General features: G+C 34.9%; 1 protein-coding gene across 1 annotated transcript; it reads left to right on the top strand.

The window, feature by feature from the left end:
- The first annotated feature begins 16,346 nt into the window (after positions 1–16,346).
- LOC124097546 (glycoprotein-N-acetylgalactosamine 3-beta-galactosyltransferase 1-like) lies at positions 16,347–17,576 on the top strand. The gene has a single exon (XM_046452054.2). The coding sequence runs from the start codon at positions 16,347–16,349 to the stop codon at positions 17,460–17,462; it is 1,116 nt and encodes a 371-aa protein (XP_046308010.1). The 3' UTR covers positions 17,463–17,576.
- The last annotated feature ends 271 nt before the right edge of the window (positions 17,577–17,847 follow it).

Raw genomic sequence — 17,847 nt, 5'->3', positions numbered from 1 at the left:
TTGGAAGGTATTTGGTCATGGGGGGAGGCAGAACCCTGATGAATGAATGAATGCTTTTCTGCCATGAGTGAGTTGTCATTCTGTTGGGGCTGGATTAGTTACCAAGAGAGCCAGTTGTTATAAAGCAAGGTCACTCTTCATGTTCTCCCTCCACATGGACCCTTTGCCCTTTCACTTTCTGGCATGAGTTGAAGTAGCACAAGGCCCTCAACAGATGTGGCTACTCAGTCTTATACTTGCCAGTATCCATAACCAGGAGCCAAAATAAACCTCTTTTCTTGTAAATTATCCAAGTTTCTGATATTCTGTTATATGGACTAAGATAATGAACTAAGTCGCCAAGATCAGGAGCTGCCTACAGACTTGGTGGCCAAATGGAGGGGAGTCTAATAGTAGAGGTTGGGGTCTATTGACCTTGATCCTCAAGAGGTCTCACAGTACCAAGCTCACTTTGGAAGGGCGTCAAGGACACATTTGTCTAATGTCAAATGGCCAAGGCCAAAGTCCAAATTTTGCCATCAGGGAATGAATTTCTGAGGCTCAATAATTCTGAAATTTATCTCAAAATAGAACTGTTATAATTTTGTTATCCATTTGCATACTCCAGCTTTTAGAGGTGGCCTTCTGGTGCAGAAACTGGGGCCTCTCGTTGCTGTTGCCTGAAGCTAGCCCCTAGCTTTGCTCTCGCCTACTTTCCACCTGCTGCTGCTGGTGCTGACTGGCTCTCTGAAGAAAGATTTTAGCAGCATGTTTACCACAAGGAACTTTCTTCTTAGGATTAACAACTTGGTCAATTCTCAAAAATCCTTTGCCTTTACTGAAAACAATTAGCATCTATAAGAGTTTTTGTGGCAAGATTCCCTTTAAATTTTTCAGCAATTGTTTTCCTAAAGCATTTTGTAAAGTCTGGCTTGAAGCTTGTTTAGTTGAGATAAAAATCTGTTTAAGAACCTTCTTTTTCTTCGAACACTTTATTTTCTTCATATGTTCATATTCTTTATTATTTTGGAATAAGAGATGATTTATGAAAGATGAAATTGTACACTTGTACACAAATTTAGAGCTTTTCCTGGTTTTTTTTTTTTTTTTTTTTTTTTTTTTTTTTTTTTTGCAACATGTAGAATTCCCCTTGGGACTTTTTCTGGAAACACTCATGACCTAAATGAAGTCAAACAATCAAATATTCAATTGCATTCTTAAAGTTCTTTTATTTAATGCCACCAAAGCCAGTATGCCAAACCAGTGAGTCGTATGGTAAATCTGTCTTCTATTGCTATTATCAATGTGTGAATATTCTTTATGTTATATTCTTTTAAAGTTTCTTTTTAGTTACACAAGCAAAATGTAAATACAACGTCATTTTAAATTTTTAAATAAATATGGATAAAATAAAATCCCCTTTAAACCATTCTTTGGCACTCCTAATCTCTTCCTTTCTGGGAAGATATGTTCTGACATTTTTCTGTATATTTATATGTGTATATACAATAGAGTTGATCATTCTGCAAGTTACTTTCAAGTAAGCATACCTGGGAGGATGGTAACTACAGCTAGATATTCCACAGAATGGATTTAGCAAGGGTTATTCACCCTTCTTGCTAAACATTCAGGCATTTACAGGGTTTTGTTGAGAGAAACAGTGCCACATATGCAGCCTTACCCCAATCTCTTGTGCACAGATGTGAGCTACAGGACAGATGCCAAGTTAGGAAGGGCAGAAGCTGGATGACTTCAACAAAGAGATCTGCAATGATGCAATGGCTCAGAGAAATTGCTGGGGTTTTTTTTGTTTTTTTTTTTTTTGTTTGTTTTTGTTTTTTTTTTTGTAGTGCTCTGGATCAAGTATAGGGCCTTGCACATGGTAGGCAACAATTCTACTATTGTGCTATATTCCCAGCCCTGGTGTAGGGAGAATTGAATACCATTTCTCTCACACATAAGTCTGAGCTGAGCAGCCTGTTGATGGGGGCAGCTCTGCTTCATGCAGTCACTCAGGGACCCTAGCTCCTTACATTATGTTTCTTCCCTCTCCTCAAGGGCGGTGTTTCTCAAAGCACACATGAGGAAAGATAGTTCACTTCCTCTGATCCACTGCAGACTGAAACTTTTCTAACATGCAGTAAATATGTCATGGTAATATACAGTTTCTATAGAAACTTCGAAGCACTTCTTCCTGATATCTGTACTAACCCAGTCATGGAGTACTAACAAACAGCTGTGGCTGCACAGTGGTCCCATGGATGGCATTGCTTTGACCACAGTCAGACTGTAACAGTGTCATGTCTGTGCTCTGGCTCCTGTGAAGAGCAAGAGGATGAAGGGTGTACACATCCAGGGCAAGCACTGTCCCTCCAAGCAGATGAGGCAGAAGTTGGACACATCACCACTGCTTTAATTCCACTGGTGAACTATTACTTAATTGGCACTTAACTGCCCTGAGGGCAGCTAGGGGAATAGTCCAACTGAGCAGCCCAGTGCCAGAAGGAACAGCCCTCAGGCAAAGGAGGCAATGAACAGTGTCCTTCACAGTACCAAAAAGTGGTATTTACTGGGTTCAAAGAGTACAGGCATTTTAAAAATAGATGCTATTAACCAGGTGCAATGGCACAGCCTGTAATCCCAGCTACTTGAGAGGGTGAGGTAGGAGGATAGCAAGTTTGAGACCAGCCTGGGAAACATAGCAAGGCCCTATCTCAAAAAAAAAAAAAATTGAAACAATTGGGGATGTGAGTCAGTGGTAAAGCACCCCTGGGTTCAATCCCCAGTACCAAAAATATATTAAATAAATAATTTAAAAAGAGTCTGTATCAAGTATGTGCAAGAGTTCCCAATGGATAGAACCACCACATGACCCAGCTATACCACTTCTAAGTATTTATCCTAAAGAATTAAATCACCATACTATAATGACACATGCATATCCATGTTTATACCAGTACAATTCACAATAGCCAAACTATGGAACCAGTCTAGGTGTCCATCAATGGATGAATGGATAAAGAAAATGTGATATATATATATATATATATATATATATATATATATATATTCAGCCAAAAAGAAAACTGAAATTATGTTATTTGCACTAAAATGGATGAACTAGACACCACTATGTTAAGCAAAATAAGCCAAACTCAGAAAGTCAAGGATCATATGTTTTCTCTCATATGCAGAAGCTAGAGAGGAAAAAGAAAAAGAAAGATGGGGAAGGGACTAGGGGTAGGAGCAGGGAAGAAAAGAGGAAATAATGAGGAATGATATTAACCAAATTATATTATTATTGTGTGTACATGCATGAATATATAACAGTGAATCACACCATTATGTACAACTATAATACACCAATAAAAATAAGGTAAGAAAGATAAAAGGATTTAAAAAAAAAAAAAGAGTTCCCATTGGCCCCCAATCTCAGTCACACTGATGGTCCAAAAATAGTATTTTTCTCATTTGCATTTTTCTCATTACTAGTTTTTTCAGTTTGAGCATCTTTTCATATATTTATAGGCCACCCCAATTGACTCTTTTGTAGACTACTTGTTCATCTTCTTTGCCATTTTTCCTCCTGACTTACAATTCCTTTCATATGCTTAGTAGCGACCCTTCATCTGCTCCACATGCTGCAAATACTTTCTTCCATGCTGCTGTTTTTAACTTAATTGATGCTGGCACATCTGTTGTCATGCAGAAATTGTGTTTTTCATCATTATTCCATCAAACATATTAGGATTTTCTTTCAGAGTGTCCACATTTTGTGCCTTGTTTAATAACATCACCTTTATTCAATGACTAGGAGTAGATAGATGTTACTTAGGTCTCATAGATGAAAATATATTCCTGAATAATTAAAATATCTAAACATAAAAACTATATAAATCTAGGCATGGTGGTTGCATGCCTGTAATCCCAGGGACTCAGGCGGCTGAGGCAGGAGGATCATGAGTTCGAGGCCAGCCTCAGCAACTTAGCGAGGCCCTGTCTCAAAATAAAAAATAAGCCTCACTAAGTTGCTAAGGTTGACTTTGAACTTACAATCCTCCTGTCTCAGCCTCCTGAGTCCCTGGGATTACAGGCATATGCCATCACACCTACCTAAATTGACAAATTTTCATGTGTGTTTCTGGAATTTCTGGGATCTTATTAATTAATTTGTAGAATCTTGCATCAATACTTTCTAAACTATCATAGGTGTATAATATGTTTTGATGCCTAGTAGATTTTTTTCCTTTAAGTTTTTTGGGCCAATATTGTATAATTTTTTTCCAAATGAGAGTTTAAGTGTTGGCTTGTTAGTTTTCATTAAAATCTTGTGATATTTATTGTGATTGCATTGAAGGCATGGATTGATTTCAGGGGAATTGACATCTTTTAAAAGTAGTATGTTTTCTATCCAAGAACATGATATGTCTTATAATTTATTCAGGCTATTTTTATGTCCTGAATTTTTTATATTTTTTTCACATCCACCTCACATATTTTAATACATTTTATTTCAAAGTTTTTTATTATTTGTATTGCTCTTAGGAGTAGGAGGCTTTTTAAAAATATATTTGTTATTCCATCACTGTTGAGAAGATAAAGTTTGTGAAAGCCTCATACATGAGTACTAATAATTTGTCAAATGTTTCATTTAGATTCTCCAGAAAATGATCATAGCATATCTGAATAATTATAGTATTTTCTGTTCAAGTATTTATACTCCATATTTCTTTCTTGTCTCATATTGATCATAATGAGTTCATTAGAGACTGGCAATGAAGGGGTGTAGGTTGAATTTTATCAAATGCTTTTTCTACATTAGTTGCAATGATAAATTTGTTTCCCCTTTAACCAGTAATTAAGTGATTTGCAATAATAACTCTGTTAATATGGATTCATCATTGCATTCTTAGGAAAAAACCATACTTCCGAATGGTAAGATATTCTTTTATTGGTATGATTTAGTATCTTTGTACTTTTGTTCATAAGAGAAATTGGTCTAAGCAGCAATTTTACTGTGCTATCTTATTCCAATTTTGGTACCAGAGTTATAATAACCTCCTAAATGGATTTGGATTGTTTCCATCTTTTATAATGAAAAGAAGGGTTTATGTAATATTAGAATTACCTGATTCTGAGCTGGAGTTGTAGCTCAGTGGTAGAGCACTCGGCTAGCACATGTGAGGCACTAGATTCAATCTTCAGCAACACATAAAAATAAATAAATAAAATAAAGGTCCATCAACATCTAAATTTTTTTTAAAAAAGAATTACCTGTTTCCTCTTTAGGTTTAGAAGAATTTAGCCATAAAACAACTTGGACCTGATATAGTGTTGAAAGATAGATCTTTGACTATCTTAACACTTTTTATGGATATTGGTTTATTGTATTCTCTATTTCTTGGTCAATTCATATTTTCATAGAAAGTCATCTATTTACCTAGATTTTTGTATTTATTCACATAAAACTACAGATAGTATTCTCTTGTAAGTTTTAGAAAATTTGACTCTGCATCTGAAGTTACACCCCATCCTGTTTTTTACAACATTTGTTTCTTCACCTTCTTTCCTCCTGACCAAAATTGCCATGAGTTTGTGCATCTTTTAAAATTTTAATCTATTCAACAGTTTGGGGATGTTTCCTATTAGTTTATTTTGTTCTACCTGTTTTTTTCCTTTTAATGTTGTATTAGCATGTTTTATCTGTTTTGTAACAAGATCCTGAGATTATTGGGGTAGCAGTGATGTAAGTTTCAAATCTACATTTCCCAGATAAGAGTGGCCAATAAAATGACAATAGAAGTCATTGGCTGGGGTTTCTGGAGATTTCTTTACAGTGGACTGAATTAGTGGGAGAGGCCCCACTTTGGTATTCCTCTCATTTTCTCTTTCTCCTAAACTGGAACATATATTTGATGGCTATAGCTTCAGAAGCTATTTGATACAGTAAAAAAAAATTGCCAAAGGAATCATTAAAGATTTTTCTCTTGACATCCTTGAGCAACTGACTAAAGCCAGCAAATGCCTGCTTCCAAACATCTCAATACATGAGAAAAGTATACTCTGTGTTTAAATCACTATTGTTGACTGTTACTCAACTGAACATAGTTCCTAATTAACACATTGCTTGTGGATGTAACCAATATTATCAGTTTCTTGTGTATCTTTCTATACTCTTTACTGTCATTATTGTAAGTATATTTTAAGCTTTTTATTATGGAAATTACCAGACATACACACACACAAAAATGCTAAATAGTATAATGGACCTCCATGTACCTCTTGCTCAGCTTCAATTATTCATCAATAATCTATGCACGCACACACACACACACACACACAATGACACACATATTCTTTTTTTACAGAAATGCTAGCATACTATTACACAGTACCTTACCTTCCTTTCTTAACAATGTTATGTTGGATATAGCTCCATATTAGCACACAGTTTCTTCATTCTCCTTAATGTCTATCTAGTATTCCTTTATCTTTTCACACACATGCTAGTATATCTGTAGAATCAGTTCCTAGATGTGGAATTCCCAGGTCAAAAGGTACATGTAAATTACATGTATTTGTAATTTTGATTAATGTCCTCAAATTACATCCATAGAAGTTGTACTACATTCATGAGTACTGCAAAACAGTGCCTGTTACCCCCACCCCAACATTTTGTGCTATCAAACTTTGTTGCTTTTTCCAATCTGTAAAATTAAAATGAGTATCTCACTGTAGCTTTAATTTTGATTTTTCTTATTTAGAAGTTATTTTTCTTTCTCTCCTGTGAGCTGTTTGCATAGCTTTTGCCCATCTTTCTATTGCATTGTTAGCATTTTTCTTATTATTTTGTAGGAGCTACTCATATAATAGGATTATTAGCCCCCTTCTCTCAGATATGGATTGGAAATAATTTTCCCAGTTTATCATTTGCCTTCAATTTTGCTAATGTTATTTTCATATTAACAAAACTTTTTGGTTTTATGTGTTGAATTAATCAAGGTTTTCCTTTTTGGCTTTAAGGTCTATGTCAAATTGAAAAAGGCCTTTTCTTATCCAGCATTATGTTTTCTTCTAGTATTTTATGGTTTCATTTTTTAATCATTAAATTTGATCTATCCACAAGTTAGTGTTTTGCAGGCCATGAGGTGGAATTTGACTTTTGTCTTTTTCCCAGATGGCTCCCATTGGTTTAATAATCCAGTCTTCCCCTACAGAACTGAAATGATATTTTTATTTTATGCTAAATTCTTGTTTGTGTTCTGGTGTATTTTAAACTTTGTATTTCTTTAGTTCTGTCATTCTATATGTATACTAGTAAGACTTTTTTAAATTACTGTTTATTATGCCATCATTTTAACTCTAATTCATAATGTTTCAATTTTTCAAACTGTGAAGTACAGCCCAGATGCAGAGGAATGTGTAGATCATATATATTTTATGTGAATTTTCTGCATTTTAGAATCTACAATTGTAAAGTGAACATACTCTCATAACCATTCACAGATCAGGGGATGGAGCCCCACACATGGCCCCAATGGTGTTCCATGCAATCACAACCCTCTCCCTCCCCAACTTCCATGATAAACATTTTCTTGCTTTGCATCAGAATTTTGCCACTTAAGCATACATCCACACATAATTCAATATTGCCAGTTTTGAACTTCATATAAATGCAATTTTAATTTATGTGTGTTGTTTCAAACTCTATCTTTTTATAACTCATCCACATTATAGTGTATATATATTTTATTCCTTTTTGCTTTAGTAGATTATTCTACTACATACCTTTACCAAGTATATTTATTCATTTTGTGCCTCCTGGATATTTGGTTTGTTTTCATCACCAAATGTGACATTGAACAATTGTATTAGTTTCCTATGGGGCCTGTTACAAATTGTCATATATGTGGTGTTTTGCAGCAATGGAAATTTATTTTCTCAGAGTTCTCAAGTTCTGAAGTTCAAAATCAAGATGTTGGCAGGATCACCCTCCCTCTGAGGGCTCTGGAAGAGAACTTCCCTTGCCTCTCCCAGCTTTTGGTGGATCCAAGCATTCCTTGGTACGTGGCCCATACTACTCCAATCTCTACTTGCATATTCACATCACTCCCCCTACCCCGATTCTGTCTCAAGTATCCCTCTGTCTCTCTTATAAAGACCCTCATCATTGGATTTAGAAACTACGTAGATAATCTAGGATGATCTTATTTCAAATCTTTAACTTAATCACATCTGCAAAGATCATTTTTCCAGATAAGGTCACACAGGGTCCATGGGTCAGAACATGGACATGTCTTTTGAGATTCCACCATTCAACCCATTCCACCGTATATACTGGTTTCCTGGTATCCACATATACACAAGCTTCTTCAGAGTTTATCTACTTGGCAGTTGAATTTCTGGGTCATAAGGGAAGTATGTTAAATTTTACTATATTATGCCTACTCTTTTCCCACTGTACACTCCCATTAGCAAGGGTGTAATTTCCCATTGCTCCACAGTATTGCCAACTTGGAATTATCAAACTTTTTAGTTTCCACCAATCTATTGATTGTGTAATGGTAGTTCTAATTTACAGTTCTGTAACAACAAATGAGGTTGAGCACCTTTCAAACGTCCACGGGCCATATGAATTGTTTAAGTTGTGAAAAAGCAGGTCTGTTGAAGTCTTTGACCCATTTTTCTGTTGTCATTTGTCCTAATGTTATTTTGTTATTTCTTATCTTCTAATTATGAGAAACTTGTCAGTTATATTCTACTTTTTCTTCTTCAAACCTTTCATCAGAATCTCTCTTTGTGGCCCACCTAATTGAAACCTATTGGGAAGGGAATTTTGGAAAATATCGTTTAGATTAGTCAAGTTGGCATATTACAAAGTCACCTTTATTTCACATTCCTCAAAATACTCAGTTTACATATGCCATTTGGTTCTTATTAGTCAGCTGACTGATAAATATGTATAACTTTTATTATCCAATACAATATTTCCATGGGACTATCTTTGAGTCATGAATTATTTTAATGTGAATTTCTTCATTTCTAAACAAGTGAGGGGGGTCTTTTTTTGGAGGGTAGGCTGGGAATTGAATCCAGGGGCACTGAACCACTGAGACACATCACCAGCTCTTTTTAGGCAGAGTCTCTCTAAGTTGCTGAGGCTGGCCTCAAACTTTCAATCTGTCTCAGTCTCCCAGGTCACTAAAATTAAAGCATGCGCCATAGTGCCCAGATTTTATATTTTAGTTATCTTTTTGTTGAGACTGTCAATACCCTACTAACTCCCATGAACATACCTGTAGGTGAATATGTTATGCTTATTCCTCTTTAAAGTGAGATAAAATACACATCATTAGGGAATTTCAGGGTGTTAAAAAACACATACTGGATTTGAACTTTGGTTGGGTTATATCAGGGAGAGTTTAAAGAAAGTAGAATTTGTTTTAGGTACTGTCAGAAAGTGAGGACAATTCTATGATTGGGTATCTCAATACATCTTCTTTCTGAGACTGATTGAAGCACAGTGCTACCACTATAATGGGTAAAGATGCAGCAGTCACCCACATCAGTGAGGCAAAGGGGAAGGGTGCTTGGTATTTTGTGGATTGCACATTGACCTTGTTTTTATCTATGCTTAGACAAAATTATGAAGTGGCCTTGCTTTGCCTCATTTTCTCATGGTCTCAGGGTAACCTTGTTCGAGGCTGGCATTCTGTGAGGTTGTTTATGTTCAATAGAAGAACAACATGGCCTTGCTGTGAGTGCCAGACCAGCTTCCAAATATCAGGGCCTGCTGTTTATTTTTCCTGTCCTGTGACTTTCTAGCTTAATTATACTGTGATCACAGACTATGCTATAAATGATTTTAACTCTTAGAAACATCATAAAACCTACTTTTGGTTCCAGTATGTGATTTTTTAAATAAATATTCCATGTGTGCCTAACAGAATGTGCAGTCTACAGTTGAGTGTGATTTCTGTTTATGTTCATTCGGTCAGCCTACCAACTGTGGTTCAAATCCATATTCTTACCAATATTTTTGTCTAATCTACCAATTACTATTTTCTTCCAGTTATTGAGTAAAGAATGTTAAATACTACATTTGAAATAGTCATGCTAAAAATGTAGCAAACCAATATCTGACCAAACCTCTGAATCTAGCTACCAATTTACAGAAAACATGGAATTCAAAGGAAATTGTTAAACAACCCCATGGCACTGCAACAATCAATATCCAGACTGTACAGAAATCTATAGTATAAGTAATTTTTTCAATAAATAAATTACAAGGAGAAAAAAAGATATAGGAGAGCATGTAGATTAAGACACTTAAAATGTATCAATCAATGTGTGGATTTCAACTGGCTTCTGATTCAAACAAATTGTAAAGAAAAATGTATCGGGGCTGGGGCTATAGCTCAGTTGGAAGAATTCTTGCCTTACGTGCACAAGGCCCTGGGTTCAATCCCCAGCACCACAAAAAAAAAAAAGGAAAAGAAAAGAAAAATGTAGCAATAGGTAATTTCAACACTGGTACTGGACACTTGACAATATTAAAGAATTATTGTTAATTCTTAGTTATAATTGTATTATAATTATGTTATAATAAAGAGTATATTTTAGAGGTGCATACCTACAATTTATGAGTGAAATAATAGTATGTCTGAACACTTCTTCAAAATAATTGGGAAAATTCTGGGAAGATGACTGTGACATAGCTTTTTGATCTCCCAAAATTCTCACATAAAACAGGGAACCAGATGGCACAAACAAAGCTCCATGGGCAACATTTACAATGATAAGTGGAAAGGTTTTCTTAATGAATCCCCAAATCAAAGTGGGTGAGTGCAAATCACCAACATCCACAGGACCTAAGAAACAGACAATCTGCACCAAAGAAGGCAGAGGGAAACAAAGGGCATATGACTGACAGAGTCAACAGGTCTTCATTGAGAAACAAGGAAGGAAGCTCAATCTGGGTGGAGGTTTACCCAACCTAGTAGCAGGTAAGTGAAAGGGGTGCATAGGAAGGTCTAACCTCGTTAAATATTCAAAATTACCAGACAGTGCTCCCTTCTAGGACAGGGACCCACAAGAAAGAGAAACTGCTGAAGGGAAGCTAATATTGAGTTAAACACAGGCAATAAAGCCAAAATGAAGAGGAGATTCAGATTAAGGTGGGCAAAGGGAACAGAGTGAAGAAGTTTCTGAAAGCCAACCACCATATTTTTGATCACAAGAAAACAGATGAGTGAAGTTTGAAAAGCCATCCTGAACCACACCTCCTGTGAGAAGTTTAAGAAAAATAATTTCATGTGAAAATATCAAGGTAAGATCCACACCTTTTTTGTAACAGAATCCACTTTAAGAAAAAAAGAGAATAAAGGCAAAATCATATCTGTAAGGACAGTGAAGGCACAGCAGAGAGATATGTCCTTGAAAACAAGCAAAATGGGAATTACTATTTCAAAACCAAGCTGACGAAACTAAGAAAATAATGCAATACATGAAAGAAAGCCATAAATCACATGGAAAAAAACACAGAAATTAGGTGATAGGACTCAGGAAAAAATTAGAAGTAAAATGTTTATTTTTATTTTTTTCCTTAATCATATTTTATTATCCTTTGCCTTTCTAAAATACATTTTTTTCTTTTTAAAAACTTCATTAATAGGTATTAATCATACATATTAGTGGGGTTCAGTGTGATATTTTTAGAAATAAAACAATTCAAGAGTCAGAAATGAACACTAAACTAGAAGGAATACAAGAACAAAAGCACAACAAATTAAAAAATATAAAAGGTGAAAGTGAGGAAATATTTTAAACACAAAAACTAATGAGGAAATAGATTTAAAGGATATGAGACACAGTGACAAATATTGGAGATAACCAGAGAAGACTGAAGAAGAAACACAAAACAGGGCAGCAGGACAAATACTATAAAGTATGGTTCAAAGAAACTTTCTGGGGAGAAAGGGATTTGAAACTACATTTTAAAAAAGCAAAACATGTAAATATTGACTCAAAATGACCAACTCCAAGTCATTCTAGTAAACTCACTGGACTTTAAATACAAAGAAGGTTTTCCTTCAGGCCTCTATGAAGAAAAAGAGCAAGTGAGTTATAATGGAAATAAAATTAAATAATAATCAAACTTTTTAAAAATATATATATATATATATATATTTATTGTTTAGTTGTATTGAACACAATATCTTTATTTTATTTATTTATTTTATGTGGTGCTAAGGATTGAACCCAGGGCCTTGCACATGCTAGGCAAGCGCTTTACCATTGAGTCATAACCCCAGCCCCAAATCATACTTTTTTGACAGGAGTGCTTTATATCCAAAGAGCTCTGATACATTTTCTAGGGCTGCTATAACAAAGTTCCTCAAACTAAGTGGCTTAAACAACATAAATTTATTCACTCACTGTTCCCTGCAGTCTAAAAGTCTGAGATCAAGGTGTCGCAGGATTGGCTCCTCCTGGAAGCTGGGAGAGATAATCTGTTCTATGCCCTTTGCATAGCTTCTGATTGTTTTCAGGCAGTTTTTATACAAGCATCTCTTTAATCTCTGTCTTCATTTGCCCATGATGTACATGCTCCTATGTCCAAATTTTCCCTTTAATAAAGGCACCAGTCACACTGGATTGAGGGCTCATCCTACACCATTATGGCTTCATTTAACTAATTACATCTGTAAAGACCCTGTTTCCAAATAGGTCACATTCTGAGGTTATGGCCTCAACATAAATTGAGTGGATGAGCAATTCAATCCATGACACAAAGGAAAGAATAAGCCAAGGATATGAGTTTTTTAATATATTTCTTCTAGTTGTTGATAGACCTTTATTTTACTTATTTATACACAGTGCTGAGAATTGAATGCAGTGCCTCACACATACCAGGCAAATGTGCTACCGCTGAGCCACAGCCCCAGCCCCTCCAAGGATATGTTTTATGCAGCAAAATTAACTTTCAGTTGACATCTTGTCACACTATAAAGAAAGGAAGCAATCAAAGACTGGTGGGATCATGTAAAAATGACTCAGGAGCTAAATGAAGAAGCTCTCATTGGCCAAACCTGAGGTAATTTAGACTTTGATAAGAATAACAATACAAGAAATTGATAAAATATGTTTAAATCTAAATGTTCACAATTAAATTCATATTTTTATGGTGCTGGGGATTGAACCCAGGGCTTTGTGAATGCCAAGTAAGCACTTTGCCTCTAAGCCATATTCCCAGCACCACTATTGTGTTTTTAAAAGATCTAATTGATCATATCCAGTGGGTAAGGAAACTGATCATAACCTTGAAATCTAGTCAATTAAAGGAAAGAACCAAGCATTTATGCTGCCTTTCCTGTAAAAACTGTATCACCTAGTAGATGAGGGGTAGCAGTTCTTTCCCCCTCTTTGTGGTACTGAGAATGGAATCCATAGTTTTGCACAAGCTAGGCAAGCACTTTGCCACTCAGCTACATCCCTAGCCTGAGTATTACTTCTTTATAAAAAAGTGTTCCTGATGATAAATGAAAAAGAAATCAGAAAATCAGAATATCACTGATTTTCAATGTCAATCAATACATCTTGTTATTCAGCCTCAACAGCTGCCAACACCACAAAAAAACAGAAAGTAAATGAGTCATGATGTTCCTCCAGATGAAAGATCACAATACCATCTTATCTTGATCAAATCTCTGTATCCAACTGCCAATTTGCAGAAAATACTAAGGACCAGAAAACAACTACTACACCAGCAAAGTTAGATTTTAAGAAACTTTATAGATCAAATGGCCTAGGTTATTCCTCATATGCATTGTAGGGGAAAGGAAGGAACAGAGTGAAAAATTACAGATTAAAACAGAATTAAAAGACACGTGACAGAAAAATGTGCAGGCTGATGTCTAGAAATATACACTTGGGTGTTAAAATTATAAAGACACAAGCAAATATTACTATAAATGATAAGACAGAGGATATTTTATGAGGAAAGATGGGGGTCTATGATTGGAATAAAATACATGGAGGGGCTTCTGGTTAGCTGGAAAAGTTCTATTTCTTGATTTAGTCACTTGCTACTAAGATGTGCCCCTTCAAATAAATCCGTAAATTGTGAATAAAAACAACAACCATAATAACAATATGAGACAAGTGGATAGAAATATAGAAGAAATAAGATTGGCTATAAGTTCATCATCATTCAAGTTGAATGATAACTACATGGACTTTCATAATGTTATTTGTCCACTTTTGGCACATATTTGAAACTCATTAAAATAAAAAGCCAGTGGTGGTGGTACACACCTGTGATCTCAGCTACTGGGGAGTCTGAGGCAGGAGGATTGCAAGTTTGAAGCCAGTCTCCGCAATTTAGCTAGACCCTCTCTCAAAATAAAAATAAAAAGGCTGGAGATGTAGCTCAGTTGTAGATGGTCCCTAGGTTCAATCCCCAGTACAAAAAAATATTAATTCCAGAGGTGGACTTGATCTCAAAATATAATTATGAATTAAAGAACTTCCTTTTTAATATTTATTTTTTAGTTGGACACAACATCTTCATTTATTTATTTTTATGTGATGCTGAGGATCGAACCCAGGGCCTCGCATGTGCTAGGCGAGTGCTCTGCCACTGAGCCACAATCCCAGTCCCTGAATTTCCCTTTTATTGTACCATTTTTGACTCAGGTATTCTGTTACTAAGTTAATATGTACTTACAAATATTTTTGGTGAATAGAACATTTGATCATTAAGGATAAGGAACCCATCTTATCTCTAGTAATGCTTTTGCATTAAGCCCAATTTTGCCAAAAGTTAATATAACTAAACTAGCTTTCTCTTGTTTAGTATTTCCTTTATTTCACTACCTTTTTCTTTCCTTTTATTTTCAAATTTCTATATCTTTATGTTTTAGATGTGTTTTAAAGAGTGTATAGTTGGATTTTTATTATTTTTATAGTTGATTTTTGAAAATATAGACCAATAATCTTTGTCTTTTGAATGAAACATTTGGTCCTTTTGTATTTAAATACTGACATATTTGAAATCTACCTTCTTCCAATGAACACAGTTTTTATTTTAATTTACCAATATTTAAACTTTTACTTAATAATTAAGTTTATAAATAGGGCTTTTATGTCATCTTTATGAAATCTCTCCCTACTCCAAGGCCATGAATATATTCTTCTATATTTTATTCTAGATGTTTTAACTTTTACATTTGGGTCTACGAGCCATCTTGAATTAACTTCTGTGCATAGTGTGACATAGGGGTTGAGGTTCATTTTTTTTCTACGTTTACCTAGTTGTTCCAGCATAATCTGTTAAATGTTGATCCTTTGTCTTGGCTTCCTTGTCAAAAATCAACTGAATTTATGCACGGACTTTGGTGTGTTTCTGGGATCTATTCTATCCCATCAAAGTATTTTCTTGTCTTTTTTGCTAATACCACAGTGTTTTGATTCCTCTCGCTTTATAATAGACTTGAAGTCAAGTAGTATGAGTTATCCAACTTTGGTTTTGTTTTTGAAAGGTTTTTACCCTTCTAGGTCCTTTATTATTCAGTATAAGTTTTGTAATCAATTTGTTAATTTCTGACAAAAAATTATGTTGGTATTTTTAATTGGGATACCAATAAATCTGCTGATCAATTTGGGAAGAGTTGTCATGATTCCTCTATTTATTTTAGTCTTCATTAATTTCTCTCATCAGTGTTTGCATGGGTCTTGCACATATTTTGTTAAATATATTCAAGATACCTGATTATCTTTGATGGTATTGTAAATTAAATATTTTATACTTTTTATTTGAAAGTATTTTTAAACTTTCAGAAAAGTAGCAAGATTAGTACAAAAATACACATATACACTTTAATCAAATTCACCTGTTATTAACATTTGGCCCCATTTACTTTATCATCTATCATCCCTTCCAGAAAGACAGATCAGAAGAAAGAAAGAAAGGAAGGAAGAAAGAAAGAGAGGGGGGGGAGGAAGGAAGGAAGGAAGGAAGGGTGATCATCCTTTTTTTAGTCTTCCTTAAACTGGAACAGCTCCTCAGACTTTTCTCGACTATTATGAGATTGACATTTCTGAAGAATAGAATTGTAAAATAGAATTTTTCTAGTTTGGGTTTGCCTACTAATTCTTCAGGATAAGACTCAGAATATGCATTTCTGGTTAAAATAATACATAAGTAGCATGATGCTCTATTCAGACTATCATGTTAATATCTACTTGCCTTTCATTGAGAGTGTTAATTGTGATCACCCAGTCAAGTGCTGACTGATTTTTTTCTACTGCAAATTTACAGTTTTCCTTTAATAAGTGCTGAGGGGCGGAGAGGGGGTCGACTGCTGATGTCAGAAATACACTTTCGGGAAATGGCCTCTAAATCTTGGTTGAATTTTTTAATTTTCCTCTGTGGATCAGTAATAGGTTTTTTTTTATGCTCTCAGCTATTTAGTATTTTGTTGGGAGAACAGGGTGACACACAGCCCAATATTCTTCATAATGATCCTCATGCTAGGCATTCTGATGATAATGGACAGAATCATCTGCAAGGACAAATGAACTTCAATGCAGATTCTAGCCAACATAAAGATGAGAACACAGACATCGCTGAAAACCTCTTTCAGAAAGTTAAAATTCTTTGTTGGGTTATGACAGGCCCTCAGAATCTAGAGAAAAAGGCCAAACATGTCAAAGCTACATGGGCTCAACGTTGTAATAAAGTGTTGTTTATGAGTTCAGAAGAAAATAAAGACTTTCCTACTGTGGGATTAAAAACCAAAGAAGGCAGAGATCAACTCTATTGGAAAACAATTAAAGCTTTTCAGTATGTTCATGACCATTATTTAGAAGATGCTGATTGGTTTCTGAAAGCAGATGATGATACATATGTCATACTAGACAATTTGAGATGGCTGCTTTCAAATTATGACCCTAAAGAACCTATTTACTTTGGGAGAAGATTTAAGCCCTATGTAAAGCAGGGTTACATGAGTGGGGGAGCAGGATACGTACTAAGCAAAGAAGCCTTGAAGAGATTTGTTGATGCATTTAAAACAGAGAAATGTACACATAGTTCCTCCATTGAAGACTTAGCCCTGGGAAAATGCATGGAAATCATAAACGTAGAAGCTGGAGATTCCAGAGATACCACTGGAAAAGAAACTTTTCATCCCTTTGTACCAGAACACCACTTAATCAAAGGTTATCTACCCAAAACCTTTTGGTACTGGAATTATAACTACTATCCTCCTGTAGAGGGTCCTGGTTGCTGTTCTGATCTGGCAATTTCTTTTCACTATGTTGATTCTACAACTATGTATGAATTAGAATACCTCGTTTATCATCTTCGTCCATATGGTTATTTATATAGATATCAACCTGCCTTACCTGAGAATATATTAAAGGAAATAAATCAAGAAAACAAAAATGAAGATACAAAAGTAAAATTAGGAAACCCTTGAAAGAAAAATGTGAATGAACCTAGGTAAAATGTCCAGCATTGCAGTGAAGAACTTCTGCATTTCTGACATAGAACCCTGAAATCCCATTGAGAAATTCATTCTATGAGAACATTCCATATAGAAATCTTTCAACTGAAAGACTGTAAACTTAAGCTTTAAATGAGCTGTGAAGTCTGTTAAAATGTGTTTTGATACAGTAATATATAAATATAAATACATATATATATGAAAAATTTGTGTTTTCTTAAGACAGTGGCAAGGTAGAAGAACTAGAAGAGATTTTGTTGCCTGCTCCTGACCGTGTGTAATATTGTCACTGAAAAACTTAAACAGTTAAATTTGCTAAAACTGCACTGTACCATGTAACATACACAATGCTAAACAG

This window comes from Marmota monax, unplaced genomic scaffold, assembly GCF_021218885.2.
Source record: "Marmota monax isolate L192 unplaced genomic scaffold, Marmota_monax_Labrador192_F-V1.1 WCK01_AAM20220418_F8-fsc00142, whole genome shotgun sequence".
Taxonomy (NCBI): Eukaryota; Metazoa; Chordata; class Mammalia; order Rodentia; family Sciuridae; genus Marmota; species Marmota monax.
The sequence above is the reverse complement of the archived record's forward strand: the minus strand, read 5'-3'. Positions and strand labels throughout refer to the sequence as shown.